Source organism: Peromyscus californicus, unplaced genomic scaffold (genome assembly GCF_007827085.1).
Source record: "Peromyscus californicus insignis strain IS unplaced genomic scaffold, ASM782708v3 Scaffold_7__1_contigs__length_154581171, whole genome shotgun sequence".
Taxonomy (NCBI): Eukaryota; Metazoa; Chordata; class Mammalia; order Rodentia; family Cricetidae; genus Peromyscus; species Peromyscus californicus.
In genome coordinates, this window is record NW_026294595.1 from 66,506,017 (window position 1) to 66,529,110 (window position 23,094).

Genomic DNA, 23,094 nt, shown 5'->3' on the forward strand with positions numbered 1-23,094 from the left:
TATGTGGGTTCCGAGGGGAAAACTCGCGTCACCAGGCTAACGTGCAAGCTCCCTTGCCCACTGAGCCGTCTTGCCAGCCCTAAAAGTGATTGTATAGCTTTTCTTTTTTAGAACAATTATTTTTGTGTGAATAAAGGTATATTGTGTGGGAAAAGGCACAGCACAGTGCAAACAGGCAGAGGTCAGAGGTCAAGTTCTGAAAGTCACTTTCGTCCTTCTGTCTTGTGGAACCCAGGGTTTGAACTCAGGTTGTCAGGCTTGATGGCAAGTCCCTTTGCGTTTGCTTCTTGAACCATCTCACTGGCCCTCAGAGTGACTTTAAAGGTTGACACCTTAATGATAAGTATCGATCTTTGCCTGTATGGAAACCTTGATAGTCATGACTCATCAGCTGTACACTTTCAATAGTCTGTCTGTCTGTTTGTTTGTTTCCAGAAAGAGCTTCTCTGTGTAGCCCTGGCTGTCCTGGAACTCCCTCTGTAGACCAGGCTGGCCTCGAACTCATAGAGATCTGCCTGTCTCTGCCTCCTAAGTGCTGGGGTTAAAGGCCTCTTCCACTACTGCCTAGCTTCAATAATTCTTCTTTAAATGTTAATACATTTTCCTTTTTTCTTTCACTTATTTGTTTATTCATTTTTGAGACAGGGTCCTTCCACGCAGCCCTGGCTGGCCTGAAACTCAATATTGTAGACCAGTCTAGTCTTGAACTCATTGAGATCCACCTATCTGCCTCTACCACCCGAAGGCTGGGATTATAGGTGTGTGCCACCATACCTGGCCCATTGTTCTGTTTTAACGAATGTTACTGTGCTACAGAAGTTAGACCACCTTAAATGTAACTTTGAAATATTAAACAAAATAATGAAATTTCTGTATTAATGGCATCTCTTTGCTGAACTGTACTTTGCAGTTCCACAAAAAAACTGTGGCCTCGCAGCTTTCGGTTGGACTGTGCTTACGCACCCTTGGTTTTATTTCTGCTCCTGCTTCCTCTGTGCTTATGTTCTTCTCCTGATGACATCTTTTCATGCGTATTTCCTCTGTTATAGTTTATTCTCCAGCTGTTATCCAAACTCTACATTGACAAGATTGCATATGGGAGCAAAAGTTGTCAGAAGGACCAGTTATGAAAGTCAGTTCCCTGAGACTGGGAGTGGTGGTGCGCACTTTTAATCCCAGCACTCAGGAAGCAGAGGCAAGCAGATCACTGTGAGTTCAAGGCCAGCCAGGGCTACATACACACATACATACATGCATATATATGATTAGATGATTAAGTATGTATATATCCTTGAGGCCAAAGAGATAGCTCAGCAGTAAGAGCACTTGCTGCTCTTCCAGAAGACCTGAGTTTGGCTGCCATCATCCACAGTGGGTGGCTTGCAACCTCCTTTAACTCCAGCTCCAGAGAATCGAACGCCCTCCTCTGGTCTCCATGGATACTTGCACATATGTAAACATGCACATACAAATGAATAAAAGATAAATTTTTAAAAAGTCAGATTCCTGTTATCTCAAGATAGAGAAGAAAGGAATATAGAGCAGTGATTTACTAAGTACAGAACCTCTGTTTTGTGTGATGGAAAAACGCCACAAATGGACAGTAGTATCAGGACATAATATCATGAATGTAATAAATCAATATAATTAATGTAATTAATGAATAACATAAATATAATTATTGAATGAATAATGTGAATGTAATCAATGAATACCACAAATGTAATTAATATGAGTGTAATTAATGAATATCATGAGTGTAATAAAAAAAATAAATTTAAAAAAAAGTCAGATTCCTTACCAACACTGCTGTTTGGTTAATGCTCCAGGGTCAGCATATTTGATAGCAGTATCTTGGCTTTGTGTGTTAACATCTGAAATATATAATGAATATTATAACATTTATATAAATATAATGAAAGTATAGTAAAAATTGCTTACCATTGTGATGATCTTCATAAGAAATTCAGAATTTTTTTTTTAAGATTTATTTATTTATTATGTATACAGCATGTATGACTGCAGGCCAGAAGAGGGCACCAGATCTCATTACAGAGGTTGTGAGCCACCATGTGGTTGCTGGGAATTGAACTCAAGACCTCTGGAAGAACAGTCAGTACTCTTAACCTCTGAGCCATCTCTCCAGCTCCCGAAATTCAGAATTTTATGAAGTATATTATATATATTTAAAATTTACTTAAATTACAAAGTCATTGACAAATAAGTGAGAAAATAAATTTTTATCGAGTTAACAAAAGTATCAAAGAAAGCTGATAAAGTAGGTTCTTCAGGACACAATACTAACAATGTTGTGGGACAAAGAGAAATCTTTGAAACTATGAAGATCTAAGTACCTTTTCAACAGGAACTGCAAAACTTGAGGATGCTGGCCTGGGGATAGAGCTCAGTTGGGAAAGTGCTTGCTCAACAGTCCCCAAACCCTGGGCTCCATCACAGCACCAGAGTAGACAGCACAGAGGTCAGGCAGCAGAAGCAGGGGTCAGAAGCCCAAGCATCTCCTCCGCTGTGTGGAGGTCCAAGCCAGCCTGAACACGTGAGACCCTGGCTCAAAAAAACAACAAAAGAAAACCGAGAGGTCGGGCCTGGTGTGGCGCACGCCTTTAATACCAACAGGGGCAGAGCAGGCAGATCTCTGTGAGTTGAGGCCAGCCTGGTCTATGTAGCAACTTCCAGGCCAGCCACAGCTACACAGAGAGACTCTGTCTCAAAAGAATTTTTTTTAAAAAAATTGATGATGGAATACTCTCATTGAGTTTCTCAGCAAAGCCATGAAAAATTCTTTAACAATTTGTTATTATTCTAAGAATTCAGAAGATTTTTTTTTTTTTTTTTTTTTTTGGTTTTTTGAGACAGGGTTTCTCTGTGTAGTTTTGGTGCCTGTCCTGGATCTTGCTCTGTAGACCAAGCTGGCCTCGAACTCACAGAGATGCACCTGGCTGTGCCTCCCGAGTGCTGGGATTAAAGGTGTGTGCCACCACCGCCCGGCTTGATGTTTTGTTTTTAAAAGTTACATTTATTTATTTGTGGGGGGGGAGGGATGTACCACAGCACATGTTTAGAGATCAGAGAACAGCCTGTAAGAACTGGTACTCTGCTTTCACCATGCGGATCCTTGGGACCAAACTCCAGTCATCAGGCTTGGTGGCAAGCATCCCCATCTGCTGAGCCATCTCGATGGCCGACCCAAATGTTCTGAAGTTTCACTTCTTGCCATAGTTTTGTTTCATGCTTTAAAAAAGTTAATGGATAGTGCTCCAGCATTCTTTTAAAGGCCTTTTAGTTTTCATTGTGTCTATCTGTGTGTAGGTATGTGTCTGTGTGTATGTGAGCGGCATGTTCTTAGAGACCAGAAGAGGTTGCTGGATCCCCTGGAACTAGAGTTGCAGGCAGTTATGTGCTCCCCATGTGGACACTGGGAGCCAAACTCCCAGCCAAACCAGAGCTTTGTCCCCTAGCTTTGTTTTAAGGATAAAATGCTCACCATAACCTTTGTTTTTACTAATTCCTCACATTTTGATTCTCCTCTAGGCAAACTTACCCATGCCAATTCTTCTCCAACTTCTTTCTTCATTTTATTCTGGAAGAATATTCCAAAACCTTGTGTGCGCTATACTTTATTTTCCATTGCCTTTTTAAAATTCGATAGGTCCTACTGGATGTTTTGTAGAATAAGATTGCATGCGGATGTTTTCAAATCCTCTTTAGGAAGCACCAGAACACCACTGTTTCTAATTTCATTCCATTTCATCCATAGGATGTCAGGGTTGGTGGTCTGGGTTTTGATGTTTGGATATAGTTTTGCTGTATGGCCTGGCAGTCCTCCTCCTTCTCCTCCTCCAGAGTTCAGTTTTTATCAACATCCTTTCAAACCAGGACTTAGATGGAAACAAGCAGGGTGTGCAGTGCCAAGGGAAGCCCTGAAGCCAAAGGATGTGCTCTAAACTATTTAAAGGACTTCAGAGTACCAGGGCGGCAGTGGCACACGCCTTTAATCCCGGCTCTTGGGAGGCAGAGGCAGGCGGATCTCTGTGAGTTCGAGGCCAGCCTGGTCTACAAAGCGAGTTCCAGGACTGCCAGGGCTGTTGCACAGAGAAACCCTGTCTCGAAAAACAAACAAACAACAACAAAAATTAAAATAATAAATAAATAACTTCGGAGTGATGCACTGTTGAAAATTAAGGGCCTCTGCTAGAGATGTAGTTTAATTGGTAGAACACTGACCTGGCAGGGTGAGGCCCTGTATTCAAGCACCACTACTATATGCAAAAACATCTAACATCAATAAAATTAAGGGTCCCAGTAAGGACAACAAATAATCCATTGAATATTTCTATGATTGGTAGGGCTCAGGAAAGACTTGCTGAATGAGTGAATTCTGAGTGGGACGTAGCCTAACGGTACCTTTCTCATCTGCAGTGCCCACAGAAGGTGCCTACTTCACTAGTTCCAGAATCGGAGGCAAACGAGGAATTATCAAGGAACTTGCCGTTACGTTGCAAGGGCCGGAAGATAATACTCTATTGTTCGAATCAAGGTTTGAGAGTGGGAATCTTCAGAAAGCTGTCAGAGTGTGAGTAACAAGGGGGTTCCCAAAGACGGGAGGGGCTGAGGGGTGTCTTCAGGAACGATTTCAGGAATTTGGAATGCTTCCATAAGAGAGGTGGTAGAAAACTTATTAGGGGGACGAAAAAGAATGGAATCCTTAGGACTAATTTTTCCCCAGAAGAAAACACGAAATTATTTCCTCTGCTTACAAAACAAAGAAGAGCTCACTTAAAAGTTGTATCAGTGGGCCAGCAAGATGGCTCAGTGGGTAAAGTCACTTGCCTCTCGTGCCTGACACCCTGAGTTCAATCCCTGGACCCCACGGAAAGGTGGAAGTAGAGAACCAGCTCCACAAAGTTGGCCTGTGGCCTCCAGACAGATGCCATGGCACACACATGCTCATACACACAGCAATAAGGACATGTAAAACTTTAACTTTTGTTTTGTTTTGTTTTTCGAGCCAGAGTTTCTCTGTGTAGCTTTGGTGCCTGACCTAGAACTCACTCTGGAGACCAGGCTGGCCTCGAACTCACAGAGATCCACCTGGCTGTGCCTCCCAAGTGCTGGGATTAAAGACGTGCGCCACCACTGCCTGGCAAATTTTAACATTTTTATTAGTAAAAAATATATGCAACAGACAAAGTCCTGTATGTAAGAAATACTAGCAGTTTGGTATATATATCCAAATGCACATGTGTAATACATACAAATTACATGTAAGTATAAATATCTAAATATATACACTTCCTTTTATTTGTGAAAGCTGGGCACAGTGGCATGTGCTTGTTTGTAATCACACCTACTCAAGTTTTGGAAGGAGGAGGAGTTTTGCTTAAGCATAGAAGTTCAGGTGGTTCTCTGGGAGATCGAGGCTGGCCTGGTCTACCTAGTGAGTTCCAGGGCTATAGAGAGAGACCCTGTCCCAAAACAAACAAAAACCGATTGAACCCAGGGGCTGGAGCGACGGCACAGCAGTTATGAGCACTTCTTGCTCTTGCAGAAGACCTGGGTTCAGTTCCCGGCACCCATCTGGTGGCTCACAAACATCCACAGCTCCAGTTCTGGGGGATCTGACCCTCTTCCGACCTTCGCAGCCACCAGGCACACACACGGTGCATATACATACATTCAGGCAAAACATTCATACATATAAATACATCTAAGGAAAATTTTAAATCGAACCCAGAGCCTAACACATTCTAAGCACATGTCCTACTGCTAAGCCTGACCACTTCTTCTTTCTTCCTTTTTTTCCCCCCAAGACAGGGTTTCTCTGTGTAGCCCCGGCTGCCCTGGAACTCATTCTGTTGACCAGGCTGGCTTCAAGTATCGGGACTAAAGGCATAGTCCACCACCACCCAGCTACTTCTTCTTTTAATATGGATTTTCTTAATTGTGCACATGGGTGGATGTCTTTTCTTTTTCTTGCCATGTACATTTCCTTTTGTGAATTCATCTTCCATCTCTGTTTCTTTTGTTTTGGGGACAGGATTTGCTATGCCTCTGAGATCGGCCTTAACTTTACAGTCCTCCTGCTTCAGGCTCCAAATGCTAGGATTGTGTGTATGCATGACTATGCCTAGTTTCTTTCTTACTTTTTTTTTTTTTTCAGAGCTGAGGACCGAACCCAGGGCCTTGTGCTTGCTAGGCAAGCGCTCTACCACTGAGCTAAATCCCCAACCCCAAAGTTTCTTCCTTTTTAAAAAAATGTTTCTCTTTTGGAGAGGAGAGGACACACATGTGGCATGCTGCGTGAGTGTACATACGTACGTACGTGCGTGCGTATCTGTGTAGCTCAGAGGACAGTTTGCAGCTTTGGGTTCTCTCCATGTGAGTTCTTGGGATGAACTCAGGTAATCAGGCTTGGTGGCAAGTGCCCTTACTCACTGAGCCATCTTGCCAGCCCCAGTGTCTTGCTCCCTTTAAGCAAAGTGAGTATACTCCAGAGATGTCTTCTCATCTTCAAATAATTGATGACCAGAAAAAAACCCACTGAGGTTCAGGCGTTTTCACAATGTGATTTCATCTATAAGATGGATAGCTAGCAGGCAGCCGAGAGAGGGCGCTGTTCAGTGTGTTTCAGAGAAACATACAGCAGTGATTAGAAACTGCTAGGAGCCGTTCTAGAAAGATACCAAGAAGTTAACAGAACCTCCAAACATCCCATGCAACAGTAAATTTGTTTGGCTTTTTGAAACAAGGTTTCCCTAACTTCAGAAACTCAGACTAGCCTCAAATTCACTGTATAGTCCAGGCTGGCTTGGAAATCTCACAGAGAGATTGGAGACTCTTCCTTCTCGGTCCCAAAGTTTCCTTCCGCAGGTTTCACCAGTTTATTATGTGATTTGGAGAGGTGGGTAAACTAGAGAAGACGCCTTTGATGTAGAGGCAGTTGTGATCGACCCATTTATACACGGAGAAAACAATACTTTCCCATGTTGGCTATGAGGGGGAGGGAATGAGGTTGTAGAGATGTTCTTTCTCTTTTCTTCTCATTGTAGAGGTGTCTATGAGTATGAACTCACCTTGCGGACTGACCTCTACACAGACAAACACACCCAGTGGTTTTACTTTAGAGTTCAGAATACCAGGAAAGAGGTCACCTACCGCTTCACCATTGTCAACTTGCTGAAGCCCAAGAGCCTGTACGCGGTGGGGATGAAACCTCTGATGTACTCTCAGCTGGATGCTACCACCTACAACATCGGCTGGAGGAGAGAAGGACACGAGATCAAGTACTATAAGAACAACATGGATGACGGGCAGCAGCCCCTGTACTGTCTCACCTGGACCATTCAGTTTCCCCATGACCAGGACACTTGCTTCTTTGCACACTTTTACCCGTACACTTACACGGACTTGCAATGCTATCTCTTGTCAATAGCAAACAACCCCATCCAGTCTCAGTTCTGCAAGCTCCGAGCTTTGTGCCGGAGTCTGGCAGGGAATACTGTCTACTTGCTCACCGTTACCAACCCATCCAGGACCCCTCAAGAGGCAGCCGCAAAGAAAGCTGTGGTGCTGAGTGCCAGAGTCCACCCCGGAGAAAGCAATGGCTCCTGGATCATGAGAGGCTTTTTGGACTTCATCCTTAGCAACTCCCCAGATGCCCAGCTCCTCAGGGACATCTTTGTCTTCAAGGTGATTCCCATGTTAAATCCAGATGGCGTGATTGTGGGCAATTACCGGTGTTCACTGGCTGGAAGGGACTTGAACAGACATTATAAAACCGTTCTTAAGGACTCTTTCCCTTGCATTTGGTACACCAAGAATATGATCAAAAGGTGAGACCTCTTTGTTGATAATTCTGTGAATGCTGTGAACCTTAATGCCAGATACTCCTCTCTAGGAGAAGGAAGGTCTCATCTCTTGTTTTAGGAGTCTGGTATGGCCTTGGAGAGTCTTGGACTATGGGTTAATTTTCAGATCTTTAAAAGAAAATGAGGCCTGTATCAACATATCTGAACGAGACTCCCTCTCAGCAGGGGCTCCCTCTCCGACCCTGGATAGCCACCTTGGTAACTAGCTTTAGGAATGCAATCTAATGGTTTTTAGCAGGGCAGAGGGAATGGGGAGAAGGGAAAGGCCTGTCAGAGCCACATGCTCAAATGGGCTAATCCTTTCAATATCAACCGTTTCACTTGCCCCTCACTCCTGTGGAATTGAGCTTAAGGCTTACCACATGCTAGGCAAGCACTCTCTCACTGAGCTATATTCTCAATTTCATCTTACTTTTTCAGACAGAATCCCTCACTGAACCCAGAGCTTCGTGCTTTGGTTGGACTGGCTGACTATCAAGCCCCCAGTCTGTGTATCTCTCCAACCATCCTGTCCACGTCAAGGTTTTACACACTCCCCACCATGCTCAGTGTATAAATGGGAACCGAACTCAGGGCCTTGTGCTTGCATAACAAGCACTTTACCAAGCGAACCATCTCCCCAGCCCAGTTATTTCATGTTTGTTTTTGGTGAAGGGTCTGGCGTGGTTCACTCTGTAGACCAGACTGGCCTCAAACCAGAGGTTTACCTCCTTCTGTTGGGATTAAAGGCTTGTACCATCATGCTGGGCTCAGCTTGCTCTTTCTTTTTCTTTTTTCTTTCTTGTTTTTTGGTTTGGCTTGGTGTTTTTTTGTCTTTTGAGACAGGGTTTCTCTGTGTAGCCCTGGCTGTCCTGGAACGTGCTGTGCAGACCAGGCTAGCCTTGAACTCACAGAGCTCCACCTGCCTCTGCCTCCTGAGTGCTGGGATAAAAGGTGTGTTCTACCATGCCCAGCCAGTTGTTTGATTTTTAAGTCAAACAATTGGATGGAAAAGGTCAGGGGAGTTTTAGTATTCTTCTAAAGCTGTAATCATAATGAAGCTAAGAGTGCTTAAGTATGAAGTAACAGATACTGTGATCAGTACTTTACACGTTGGCCATTTTAATCTCGCATTAACCCTATGAGATTACAGATGGGCAATATCCACTGTTGCATGCAATAAGGAAATTGAGTTCCAAAACTGTTTAAAAACTTCAAGAAGGACTCAGAGCTAATAAGGAACAGGGTAGGTATTTGGATACAGGCCCTCTGACTCCAGGATCTGAGCCCCCTAATATCACCAAATGTTGCTTCTGATGAAGATAAAGTAATAAATTAGCCTGCACTTTTCAAGCCTGTGTGAAAGCAGCTTGAAGCTATCGGTTAATAGCACCCATCTCAAAAGAGCTTCCATTCCACTGGGGGTGAACACGTAGCAGATAAGATATGAATGAGAGTTTCTAATCACACCGGTGTGAACAGATATGAGAAGGGCTGGGCTGACTGACGCATTTGGCCAACACAGGAGAACTGGTTTTGCTATTGACTGATTCTGTGACCATAGGTAGAGAAGTGATTTAATCTCTTAGGAGTTTGGAAGTCCACCGCATCCTTTGCTTCTTCCTCACTAGACTTCTGGAAGAAAGAGAGGTTCTCTTGTACTGTGATTTCCACGGGCATAGTCGTAAGAACAATGTCTTCCTGTATGGCTGTAACAGCAACAGTCGCAAGCACTGGCTTCATGAGCGAGTCTTTCCTCTAATGTTAAGCAAAAATGCACCAGATAAGGTAAGCATGTGCCCTAAGTTTCTGACTGAGGAACGAAGCCCGCTTCCTGGAGGAAGTGTCTTATTTGGCTCATGGTGTTTAGAGTTATTATCCTTAGTGTTCCCAGGAACCTTGGTGTCAAGAATTAAAGTGTGATGGGGCTGGAGAGATGGCTCAGAGGTTAAGAACACTGGCTGTTCTTCCAGAGGTCCTGAGTTCAATTCCCAGCACCCATATGGTGGCTCACAACCATCTGTAATGAGATCTGGCTCCCTCTTCTGGCCTGCAGGGATACATGCAAACAGAACACTATACATAATAAATAAATCTTAAAAAAAAAAAAGAATTAAAGTGTGGTTTAAGAATTGCTGGATGAGGGACTGAAGAGATGGCTCAGTGGGTAGGAGCACTTGTGGCCCTTGCAGAGGACACAGTTCCCAGCACCCACATGGTGGCCCACAACCATCTGTAACTCCAATTCTAGGGGATCTGATGCCCTCTTTTGATCTCTGAGGGCACCAAGCACACACATAGTGTACATCCATCCATCCCTGCAAAACACTTATACACAGAAACATTTTAAATCTAAAAGAAATTTTTTTGTTGTTTTTTGTTTGTTTTTGAAACCAGGGTTTCTCTGTGTAGCCTTGGCTATCCTGGAACTCACTCTGTCAAGCAGGCTGGCCTTGAACTCACAGAGATCCCCCTGCCTCTGACTCCCAAGTACCGGGATTAAAGGCATGCAACACCATGCCCAGGTTTAAAAAAAAAAAGAGTTTTTCAAAAAACCAAAAAAAAAAAAAAAAAAGAGTTTTTCAAATAATTTTTTAAAATGTTGCTGAATCGTCCAAGCATGGTGTTACACGCCTTTAATCCCAGCACTCTGGAGGCAGAAGCTGACAGATCTCTGTGCCTTTGAGGACAGCCTACTCTGCATAGCAACTTCCAGCCAGCCATGGCTACAAAGTAAGATCTGCCAAAAAGCAAAAAAAGGTAAGGAATTTCTGGGTCCATGACTTAATAATGGATCAAGTATGAAATATCCATATAGTGGAGTGTTACATAAGTTTTAAATGCTGTTATGCTTGCAGTAACATAAGTTTTAAATGCTGATATGCTAGGACATAGATGCACTTGATCATGTTAAGTTAAATGAAAGAAGTGAGATGAAATACTATATGATTCCATTGCATTCGATGTTCAGAAAAGACGTTTCCCCCCACCACCATGTTGGAGATCAACCACTGGCTTGTTTGTGATAACTATTGAGCAACATCTGCAGAAAGACCAGTCTACACTTTGTTTGTTTGTTTGTTTGTTTTCAGAACAGGGCAGTAAGAGAATGCCCCAGCACATGTGTGGAGGTCAGAGAGCAACCGTCAGGAGTTGGCTCTCTCCTTCTACCATGTGGGTCCGAGGGAGAAAAATCAGGTCATCAGACTTGGGGATAAAGTGCCTCTACTCACTGATCCATCTTGCCAGCCCGTGGTGAATCTATAAAGCCAGGAGTGGTTCAGGGATGGCGGTGTGGGGTGTGGGGTGCGAGTGGATAGGAGGGAGCTGCTAATGAGTATGGAGTATCTTTTTGTTTAAGTTTCTCCACCGGTGCAGCTGGCATCAGCCTGGGACTTGTAAAGGTGGGCCGGCGCTTTAGCACCAGCTACATCCCGAGTCTGTGGATTCCTTTCTGTGGTTTTGGAGATGTTCCATCCACACTCAGATTGTGGTGATGGCTGAACAGCTGTGTAGATGTGATACACCACTGAATTATGTGCTGAAGTTTTTAATTCGGGGGGTTGTGTTTTTGTTTGATTGTTTGAGACGGGCTGCCCCAAATTCTCTGTTTAGATGGGCAGCAGTCTTCCTGTCTTTGCCGCTCAAGCACCAGGATGACAACGTGCACTACCCTGCCTGACTGAGTTGCACATTGTTCATGTAACCGTGTAATTTAAATGAGTTAGTTTTTTCATGTGTAAATTATTTCAGTAAAAAATGATGTGTGTGTGTGTGTGTGTGTGTGTGTGTGTGTGTGTGTGTGTGTGTTCTCACGTGCATGTGTGTACACGTGCTGAACTCAGGGCCTCATGCATACTAAGCATGTGCCCCACCACTGAGCTCAAAACTATCTCAAGATTCATTTACTCATTTATTATGTGGTTTTTTGAGACAGGGTTTCCTCTGTGTAGCCTTGGAACTCATTCTGTAGATCAGGCTGGTCTCAAATGCAGAGATCCACCTGCCTCTGCCTCCAGAGTGCTGGGGATAAAGGGGTGCGTCACCACCGCCCAGCGATAATTTTTTAAAAATTGCTCTGGGTAGTTCACCTGGGCAAAAGTTGAAACTCTTCCTGGGTGAGGTAATTATCTGTCACCTTTAACTCTGTGATTAGCAGGGGAAGGCTTTAAAGGATGGGTACAGGGTTAATGTCAGTGGGGAGATAACTCAGTTGGTAAAATGCTTGCTATGCTATGGGGGGCCTGAGTCTGAATCCAGAACCCATAGGAAAAGCTGGGCATGGTAGTGATCACTTGTAATCCCAGTGCTGAGGAGATAGATGGATCCCCGGGGCTAGACAGCTGCCTAGCCCACTCAGCAGTCCCAGGCTCAGGAGAGATCCTGTCTCAAAACAAAAGTGAATGGCTCCTGAAAAAGGCACCCAAGGTTGACCTCTGACCTCTACATGTGTGCACGTGTACACACACACACACACACACACACACAGAGAGAGACTGATTCACATGCACACCTATGTGCACCCCACACACAAAAATGTTAATGTGATATGAGTCTCTACACAAGATCATAAATATCCAGGGCTGGTAACACATACATGTCCATAATCCTATCACTCTGGAGGCCAAGACAGGAGACACCATGAATCTATCTTAGGCTAACAACACAAAGCTAGTGAAACAATTTTACGGTTTCATAGTTAACTAACAGCTTTGTGATCATTGGACAAATACAGATAATTTACATTAGTTTAGAAGTTGCTTTTCCCCATTATAAATAGATTCACAAATATAACTACCATTAGAGATTAGATTGGATCTAGAAAAATGATAGTTCAAATTTTATCCCATTAGGCTGTATGTGACCAGGCTGGAGATGTAATTCAGTTCTAGAGTGCTTGCCCAGCTTGTATGAGCACTGTATAAACTGGACATGGCAGTACACACCTGTAATCCTAGCACTCAGGAGGTGGAGACAGAAGAATCAGAACTTCAAGGTCATCCTTGGCTACTTAGTGAGTTTGAAGTCAGCCTAGGGTAATGAACCCCCCATGCCAAAAATCAAAACCAATGTGAGAAATGTTTGATGCATGCTATTCTTACCTATTACAAAGAGATCCATTTTTCTCTCCCTTTTTTGTCTCAAGATGACATCATAACTATAACTCAAAACTGCACCAGCGGAGCATTGGGGCTGGGATTAGAACCCTGTTAGCTCTAGCTCCTTCAGTCTTTCCGGGAGGAATGCTCTGTGGTACCTCTCTAGAACCCCTGGATTCCGCAGAGCTAGACAGCAAGATACCTTCTTGTAAACCTTCTTAGCAGAGTAGGGTGATGAAGAGCTGAGCTGGGCATGAAAGGCAAAGGAGGGTTTTAACTTCTACCAAGAAGATTAACACCATGGAGGGACAGAGATTATGGGGGTAAGAAACATACAAATCAAAAATCATATTTGGAGGAAAACCTAGATCCGAGAGTTCACATTTCGTGATGGAAAATAAGTCACAGAGCCCACGTGGAGAACACACATGTAGCCCCAGTGTTCACAAGGTGCAAGAGGGCTGAAAAATTACTGATTACATGTCAAGGAAAGACTTAGAAAAGTTGGCTAGAACCTGAAATGGCAAAGTGTGCCCATGTCCCCAGATTTCCAGGGATCCTGGTCTAGCAAGATGCTCTGGAGGTAAGAGCAAATAAGGCTGGAAAATAGAAATATCTGTATCTTTCTCTTTTAAAGATCACAGTCCACGTTAAATGCTGTGAGACCTATTTAGTTAACACCCCATCTCCCCACCTGAGATGACCACAGAGCTCCTAACCCACCACTACCTTTTGACATTTCTCAAAATTAGCAGTGGCGCACGCCCCTAATCCCAGCACTCGGGAGGTAGAGGCAGGTGGATCTCTGTGAGTTAAGGGCCAGCCTGGGCTACAGAGTGAGTTCCAGGACAGCCAGGGCTACACAAAGAAACTCTGTGTTGGAAAAAAAAAAAAGTAGTATCTTTGAATGGAATATGTTTTAGGAAATAACATGTAAAACAAGAATGGCTCTCAGAGAACCGTTCTTGTTTCCTGTTGATGACTCTCAGACATCCTGCATTTGCCCGTCTATGTGATTAACAGAGAATCTGGGTTTCTTTTCAGTTCTCTTTTGACAGTTGTAACTTTAAGGTCCAAAAGTGCAAAGAGGGAACCGGAAGAGTTGTGATGTGGCGGATGGGCGTCATAAACAGCTACACCATAGAGTCTACCTTTGGCGGGTCCACCCTGGGTAAGAGGCAAACCTGGCCAGGGAAAGTCTGGCACAGCATCCGGGAGAAGACAGGCTTGGGAAAGCCAGAGAAATGGCTGGTGCGGAGGATGTCCTTGCTAGCCATAGGTACCCCAGGTATGAATGTGGAGTACAGTGCATCACTGAACCGCGTATCACAGTGTTTCCTCGGGACCTGGAGTCAGGAATTCAGTTCTGACCTCCAGCTGCATTGATTAAGCTCTGTGATTCTGGGTCAGGTGTTTAACTTCTTAGAAGCTCATATTCCCTCTAAGTGACAAGAATAGTACCTGAATTGTGAGCAGGCAGTACCTGCCACAAAGTAAAACCAAAATGATTTCAAAAGAACTTGATAATCCATTACAATAGTAAACTTTTTCATTGTCAAAGATTCTTCTGGTGGGGTTGGGGATTTAGCTCAGTGGTAGAGCGCTTGCCTAGCAAACACAAAACCCTGGGTTCAGTCCTCAGCCCTGAAAAAAAAAAAAAGATTCTTCTGGACCAAACTAAAGCTAGGAGAGCTGTCTTGTTCAGAAACATATTACTCTAGAATAAGAAGTGGCATTTAAAATTTACTTTTATTTTTATTCATGTGTATTGTGTATGTCTCTCTCTCTCTGTACATGTGTTCTGTCTGTCTGTATGTCTCTCTCTCTCTCTCTCTCTCTCTCTCTCTCTCTCTCTCTCTGTCTGCCATGTGTGTGCAGTTGCTTGCAAGGGTTGGGAGAGGGTGTTGGATCCCCACTGGAGTTGCAGGCAGTTGTGAGTGGTCCAGGGTGGGTGCTGGGAACCAAACTTGGGTCCTGTGGAAGCATTATTAATGCTGAGCCCCTCCAGCCCTATGAGGAGTGATACTCTAAAAATTTACTCACAAATTAGATTTGCATTTAGCACATAAGATTTAGGAGGCTGGAAAGATGCCTCAGCTGTTAAGAGCACATACTACTCTTGGAGAGGATCTAGGTTCAATTCCCAGAACCCACATGCTCACAACCACCTGTAACTCCAGTTCCAGGGGCTCTGACACCCTCTTCCGACTTCCGAAATCACCAAGCATACACATGGTGCAGACATACATGCAGAAAAAAAAGTCAATGTTCCTTAAATAAATATAAATATAAAAATCTTTAAAATAAAAGACCTAGGGCTCGAGAGATAACTCAGTGGTTAAGAATGCTTGTTGCTCTTCCAGAGGACCTGGGTTTGACACTGGCACTTGTGTCTGGCAGTTCACAACTATCTGTAACTCCAGCTCTTGAGGATCCAAGCCTATAGTCTCTCTGGGCATTTGTACTTATGCACACAGAAACCTATAACTACACACAATTTTAAAATTTTATTTTTATATGTATGTGTGTGAGTCTTTTGCCTGCATGTATGTATGTGTGCCACTTGCATGCATTGCCTGCAGAATTCAGAAGAGGACATTAGATCCCCTAGAACTGGAGCTATGGATGGTTGTGAGCCACCATGTGGGTTCAGGGACCCTAACCCTAACCTGGGTCCCCTGCAAGAGCAGCAAAAGCTCTTAACTGCTGAGCCACCTCTCCATCCCCTGTTTTTAATAATCTAACAAAAAATTATGTTTTTTTTGCAGGCAGTAAAAGAGACACTCATTTTACCATTGAGGACCTGAAGTCCCTAGGTTATCATGTCTGTGACACTATTCTGGATTTCTGTGATCCTGATCAGACCAAGGTAAAAACGGAGTTTCAGGAAATGTTTCAGCTGCTACTACTCTGCTGAGTTTCGAGTGGGTCCAGAGTCCACCCCGATGATCTTTGTCTCCTCTTAATATTTTTTTTTACCTAATGTTTTTACAACCAGAGAAAACAGAACCCTTAGCCTGTGAACTGTCAACAAATGGTAACATTTCATAATCCACCTAGAAGGAAGAGACCATCCTTTGGCACCCCTCTCCCTGACCGACAGGTTTGCTCATGGCAGCGCTGGTTCATACTTCTTTTTCTTCTATTCCAGAAACATTGCATGCATGGCCTACTTATTAAGCCTTCCCTCTGCACTAGTGGCCGCCCTCTGCATCCTGCCTGCGTAAGATTAGGCCTCGGGAGTTGCTTTTTTCTGTGTCAGCGGGTTTTCATCTTTTTTTAAAAAAAAGATTTAGCCGGGCAGTGGTGGCGCACGCCTTTAATCTCAGCACTCGGGAGGCAGAGCCAGGTGGATCTCTGTGAGTTCGAGGCCAGCCTGGGCTACCAAGTGAGTTCCAGGAAAGGCGCAAAGCTACACAGAGAAACCCTGTCTCGAAAAACCAAAAAAAAAAAAAAAAGATTTATTTATTTATTATATTCACAGAAGAGGGCGCCAGATCTCATTACAGATGGTTGTGAACCACCATGTGGGTGCTGGGAATTGAACTCAAGACCTCTGGAAGAACAGTCGGTGCTCTTAACCTCTGAGCCATCTCTCCAGCCCCGGGTTTTCCTCTTTTTATGCTTCCCCTCCACGGCAAGTATTCTCAAGCTTGCCTCTGTCTGAAAGCATGAAGGTTTCCTTTGGCCCTGCTCTTCTAGTGCCTATTTCTGATCCCCTCACTCAGTCTGAGAGGGGGCGTGTCCCACAGTCCCTAACGCGCGTCTCTCACGACCCTGTCTAAGTGTTGGCTTGACAAGCACTACCCTGGATGCGATGCTTGGTAAAGAATCAAAAGGCCTGTTTAATCAGTGCCTGCCTTCCCCCGATGGTGCTGGACATGGAGCACAAGACCTCCTCATTCACGTGAGCCAAGCACTCTACTGCTGACCTATGTCTTTATGCAAACCATCCTTGTCATGGGCCACAGTCAGAACAATGTCATTCTAAGTGCTCCCTCCTCGCAACTCAGAACAATCGATGAAACCGTTGCAGAAGTGGGCCATAGCCAGAGAAGTGGCTAAGGCAGTGCCCGTTGATCTTGTGCTCTAAGATAGTTTTATGTGTATAGCCCAGGCCACGTGTCCATTACCATGTCTTTAGGAAGGAATTACAGCTTACCCCATCAATAACGTAAGTGCCTTTCAACGTACCCTCCAAAGCATCTCCTGACTAGCGTACAAAATTGTTTTCCCTTTGCTGCAGTATACTCAATGTCTACAAGAGCTTAAGGAGCTCTTACAACAGGAAATCCACAAGAAGTTCAGTAACTTTGGACAAGATATGGACTTAGAAGCAAGCTGGAGTGATATTCCTTTGTCTGACATTGAATCCAGGTAACAAATTTCATTTCAAAGAAAATCTGGGATTGGTAATACATCGGTGATGCCAGTACTTGGGAGACAGGGGCAGGAGGACTGGGAATTTGAGGAAAGCCTGGGTTACCGTTACATGACACCCTGTCTTCTTATTTGTTTGTCTATCTATCTCTATCTATCTATCTATCCATCCATCTATTTATTTTGAGACAAGAGACAGTCTTACTGTATCACCATGACTGACCTAGATCTCACAGAGATCTGCTTGCCTCTACTTGATTAAAAGCATGTCCATGCAGATTAAAATATCTCCATGTCCTAAGACCTTGGCCAGGTAGGGTAGCGCATGCCTCTGATCCCAGCAGTCTGGAGAGAGATGTAAGCAGATCTTTGTAGTGAGTTCCAGGAAAGCTAGGGCTACAGAGAGAGACCCAATGTCTTAGTTACTTTTCTATTGCTGCAACAAAATGCCGTGACCGAGATAACTTAGAAAAGAAAGTCTTAAATTGGACTCATGGTTTCAGAGGGTTAGAGTCCATGATGGCAGGGCAAAGGTGTGGTGGCAGGAACAGCTGAAAGCTCACATCCTGGTTTTGTATTTGTTTTTGATTTATCTTGTTTTGTTTGAGACAGGGCCTCGCTATGTATCCCTGGCTGTCCTGGAACTCACTGTGTAGACCAGGCTGGCCTTGAACTTGCAGAGTTCCACCTGCCTCTGCCTCCCAAGTGCAGGGATTAAAGACGTGTGCCACCACACCTGACTTGAGAGCTCATATCTTGAGCTGAAAGTCAGAGGAAGAGACAGACACTGTGAATAGTTGCAGTCTTTTGAAACCTAAAGCCCTCCCCCAGTGACATACCTCCTCCAAAAAGGCCAAATCTCCTAATCCTTCCCAAACAGTTCCACTAACTGGAGAACATCTGAGCCTATGAGGGCCATTCTCATTCAAACCACCACACCCTATCTCAAAACCAAAACAAAATGGCTCTTGTAATAATACATACTAAAGGTGATCATAATTTAGAACAAAATATTACTAGTGATTGAAGGAAGTGTCAAACTGATTGGATTCTAGGTTGTTTTTCAGTCTTACAGTCCTAATGCTCTGAAAAGAGGAGACTAGCAAACAGAAGTGAGGAAGGTGGGGCTTTCCAAACCCAGCTTAGCAACTGCTCAGTCCTTTCCAGGTAGTTAGATCCTGTTGTGGTCAAAACAATTAGAGATCTTGATAGTGAGCCATTGTCCTGGAAGCATTTCTCAAGCTTCTCAGATTCCAGCTTGACCCACTCCTGCATCCTGAAATCAGACCATGATCCGCAAAGGAACTGTCGGGGACCAGGACAATGGAGAAGACGAGGAAGAAAGCAGTTTTCCCATTCCACCACAGGGCTCTTGTAACTCTAAGGTTCTGGGTTCTTCTCATAGAGTTGTCTAAGGGATCTGTACTCACCTAGAGGCAGTAAGAACCCAAACCTGATATCCTGGCCACAACGACAATTGTGCCTGGATTCCGGGTGTATTTTTGTGTATTAAAAAGCTCTTAATATTTTATTTAAAAATTTAAAAAGTATTTTTATTTTATGTGTATGATTTTTTTTGTCTGCATGTATGTGTGTGTATCACATGTGTACCTGGTGCCCATAGAGATCAGAAAGGGTGTCAGATTCCCCTAGACCTGGATTTAGAGATGGCTGTGGGCCTCCATGTTGGTGCTAGGAACTGAACAAGGGTCCTCCAGAACAGTCAATGCTCTTAATCTTTGAGCCATCTCTTTAGGGGAGTACATAAAGCATTTTATTCAATCCAGACACCATTCCCTCCCTTCAAGTTCCTCCCTTATTCCCACTAGTATGTGTCTCTTCCAGCTTCATGCTCTCTCTTTTTCATGGCTGTGCAAGAATAGCACCCTTTACTCCAAGCTTTCTGACTGCCTAGTCCTTCTTCAAAGGTTACGGGGCTGGGCTTGGAGTCTTCCATCTTTGCAGGACAGTTGGGAGGGTGTGGCTGTTCCACCCACAATAGGTAGCACTTAGAGTTCTGGGCCCCTAAGCAGCTCTGCTGGCCCAGTCTCACAAATGTTTCTGTAGAGAACTTAAACCGCAGCATCAGACTAGGCAGGTGCCCCGTCAATCATTTCCCCGTCCACTCTCCCTCAGTCCACTGCACTAGCCCCTCCCTATTGCAGCCTAAAAAACAAAATGTCCTGTGCAGGTCAGCTCACTGGTATACAGAGCCCAGGACAAGGAATGGCAAAAATAGACAGACTCTACACATAGCTGACTCAGACAGAACAACTGATGTATTTAGCTAAGAATTAGAAGAAACAGTTTGCCAACGTCTATACCACAGAGTCAGTGGGCACAAGCCTCCCTGGGGTGCTACCTGAGAATTCTCACAACTGCACATAAAGGCAGGCTAGGAATGGTGAGGTTGCTCTGTGTGTGCACACCTGGTTGACGTTTTCTGGGACATGCTACATCTAATGCCTTGATATCCCGTTTGCTGAGGTGGTCTCTGATTTCCAAAAGAGACTACAGAGCCTATTATCCAGCAGCCTCAAAGGCTCCTTCTTGACTGGAGAAGCCTTTGAGAACAGCGCATTGGAAATTAGATCACAGGAAACAGGGCTTTCTCTCAGCTCTGCAGTGGCAGGCCTCCTGGTTGCAGGCCAAGGGGAGGGAGCAGAATAGGTTAGGCAAGTGCTTTGAAATGCTTTTTCCCCTGTGAAGTTTGAGTTTTGTGCCCAAGGTACTTTTCTATTTTAAATCTAATTGTATTTATTATTATTATTATTATTATTATTATTATTATTATTATTATTGGGGGTGGGGAGGAACTGAATTCAGGTCATCAGGCACTCGTACCTACTGAACCATTCCACTGGCCCTGAAGACACTTTCTGGAGCCTCCATTATATACAGTGTCATCCTCAATTCCAGTCCACCATATCCCAGGAAGAGGTAAACTCATGTGATATGATGAAAAAAGTTTAACCATCGGAGTCCTTGTCCATCCTGGCCCTTGCAAGAAAGGGCAGAGGAGAGTTTGTGGAGGAAGATTACATTAGTCTGTATGTGCATCCAGAACCTGTGAATGAAGAATTGAAGTCATTAAAAATAGTGCTCCAGGGCTAGTGATGCGACTCAATGGCAAACAACCTGCTGGGCATCCATCCGTAAGCCCCTGGGTTCAGACTCTAGCATCCCTCAGACAAACACCAGCAGAATGGAAGATTATTTATTTGTATTTTATTTTATGCGGACAGGTATTTTGCCTTAATGCATGTTTGTGCATCACACGCACGCAGTGACTTGGGGGGGCAAAAGAGGGCATTGCATTCCCTGGAACTGCAGTGGCAGAAGGTTGTGAGCCACCCTGTGGGCCCTGGGAACTGAACTCAGATCCTCGGAAAGAGCAGCCAGTGCTCTTTCCTGAACCATCTCTCCAGCCCCCCCAATTTTTTTTCTCTTCCTTCTGTACTTTGTGCGTGTTTGTTTGTTGTTTGTTCTTGTGAGACAGGGTCTCACAGTGTAGACTTGACTGGACTGGAGTTCACTGTGTAGCCTAGGCTGGCCTCAGACTCAGAGAAGTCCACAGGATCCTGCCTCCTGAGCGCTGGGATTTAAAGACACATTAGTACCACATGCAGCTTGTTTTGCCTTCATTGAGACAGTGTTTCACTATAGCCCAGGTTGGACTCCAACTCAGCAATCCTCCTGCTTCAGCTCCCCAAGTGCTGGCATCACAGTTGTGCACCACTGCACCTGGCTAAAAGTCCCTGAAGTAATTTTTCTGTTGTTTAGCCTGCTGATTGTTCATCACCTTTAGTTATTTATACATGCAGCACATTTTCCCTGAGTAACCGGTAGAATGAATCCTGGCTTTGGGGAATTAGCATCAGCTCAGAAGAAATGAAGAAGGAAATGCCTCTGTCCTCAGGGACATCACAGTCTCCAGGACTGCACACTGTATATCCCACAGCCACTCTCCCGTCTGCCGAGGCACCTTGCCCATCTGGTCAGCGTTTGCTTTGCACACTGACTGTGAACTCCTCGGTGCAGAGCCTCTGCTTCCTCGAGTGACAGTTCCTTCCGTGTCTTCTTCTTTCTTCCCAGCACAAGTGGCTCGGACAGCTCCCTCTCGGATGGTCTTCCTGCCCACCTGCTGAACATAGCCAACGAGGTGAGAGGACACTGGTTCTTGTACACTCCCAAAACAAAAAGCACAAAGCCAAAAGCCTCGTGACGCTAGATAGCTGAGCAAATGTTCCAGCCCTCCTAGGACCTGCACTAACTATAGCACCAGCCCCAGGGATGCAGCTCAGGAAGAAAGCACTTGCCTAGTATGAGTGAATTCCTGGTTTCAGTCACCAGTAAGTCAAAAAGAAAATTGCAATAGTGTCCTAGCTGGTCACCTACCCCAAGTATGTCGCCATGTCCTTTGTCTGCTTCTTGCTTAATTGCTGGAGCTTCTTTATGGTGACACCAGGCCGAACATTTTAGCCACAGTGATCAGAGTCATCTGTGCCTGACCTTGTTAGCATAAGGCACCTGTTTTATGTTGTCAGTCACGTGCATTTGGCTATCGATCCAGGTGCCCCTTTGGTAGCAATCTCTATTCATGGGAGTCGGGCATGCTAAATAGGGAACAGCTTCTGGAAAGAAGGCAGTTGCACTGCTGGCTCGTTCTCCACACCAATGCATAAGGCCCACATGCCAGGCCACTGTGTCTCGGCTGTGAAGCAGACTGCCGTGTGAGGATGAGTGTGGCTCTGCAGCCCCCTCTGACCAGTTCCTCTGCCGTTTCTGGAACAGTTGAATCAGAAGATGCTGCTAAAGAAGACAAAGAAGAAGAGACTCCAGACCAGGAAACAGCGCAACGAGCAATACCAGAAGAACTACCTGATGCGGGAGCTGAAGTTGGCAGAGGACACCCCAGTAAGCCATCTCCCCAGCCTCCTCCTGCTCTCTGTCCCTCGTGTTCCACAGACAAAGCGGAGACAGAGCTAGAGTTTATTCCCAGCTAGAAGGGGTGGTTGGAAGAGGGGGTTGCTTTCTGCTTTGAGGTCAGAGTCCTTCCTCAGATCCTCTGCATGTGTCTGAGCGATCTCAGCCTCAGCCCACTGGTCCTCTCCTCCACTCGCTCAGGCACAGCAGGTACAGGCTATGACTAAAACCGAATTCCCACAGGAAAGAGACAGAGTCGGAGTGTTAGCCAGAGTTCAGCCAGCATGGCTGGGTGGTTGAGGTGAGGGTCAGGAGGGGACACCCCTGCACCTTGTGCGTGGCTACCATTCCCACCCCCGCCATCCTGCCCCGACGCTGCTTCCTAAATCGAGACATGCTTTCAAGAGTGTTTCCCTGGTAGGTGAATTGGGTAGATGAGAATGCATCAACTGAACGACCTTTCACTCAATCCTTGTAGGGAAGGGCAAGATTTGCTTCTACTCTGCAAAAGCAGCCTACCCTTTTGAAAGCCCCGGAGAAATCTAGTTCTTCAGTAATGAGAAATGAAAAGCCAAGGCTCAATGAGGTAGTATTTTTGCTTGACTCTCTGTCACACAGATTCTCTGATTTCTCCAATTAGCACGTCAGTTCCACTAAGTGAAGGATGCAGTAGCCATTGTGTTACCGGGGAATGAAGAGGATGCTAACATTACTTTTGATTAAAAACTGAAATCTTATATTAAATATTGATGATTTGTGGTTTTATATCAAGAACATAAGAGAAGGCTGCGTTACTTATCCATACAAGCATTCATAAACACATC

General features: G+C 44.7%; 1 protein-coding gene across 11 annotated transcripts in view; it reads left to right on the forward strand.

Annotated features, from left to right (window-relative positions):
• Agbl2 (AGBL carboxypeptidase 2) overlaps positions 1-23,094 on the forward strand; it is a 64,318-nt gene that overhangs the window by 15,176 nt on the left and 26,048 nt on the right. For 7 of the 11 annotated variants that reach the window (XM_052724164.1, XM_052724169.1, XM_052724166.1 and 4 more), the window contains 9 exons: positions 4,438-4,591; positions 7,068-7,850; positions 9,497-9,653; positions 14,009-14,135; positions 15,733-15,833; positions 17,211-17,341; positions 21,440-21,506; positions 22,139-22,261; positions 22,749-22,856. In XM_052724164.1, coding sequence (XP_052580124.1) covers positions 4,438-4,591; positions 7,068-7,850; positions 9,497-9,653; positions 14,009-14,135; positions 15,733-15,833; positions 17,211-17,341; positions 21,440-21,506; positions 22,139-22,261; positions 22,749-22,856 — 1,751 coding nt within the window. Of the gene's footprint in view, positions 1-4,437; positions 4,592-7,067; positions 7,851-9,496; positions 9,654-14,008; positions 14,136-15,732; positions 15,834-17,210; positions 17,342-21,439; positions 21,507-22,138; positions 22,262-22,748; positions 22,857-22,910; positions 23,027-23,094 lie in introns of those variants that run through there. The other 4 variants (XM_052724167.1, XM_052724173.1, XM_052724170.1 and 1 more) reach the window with 2 other exon arrangements.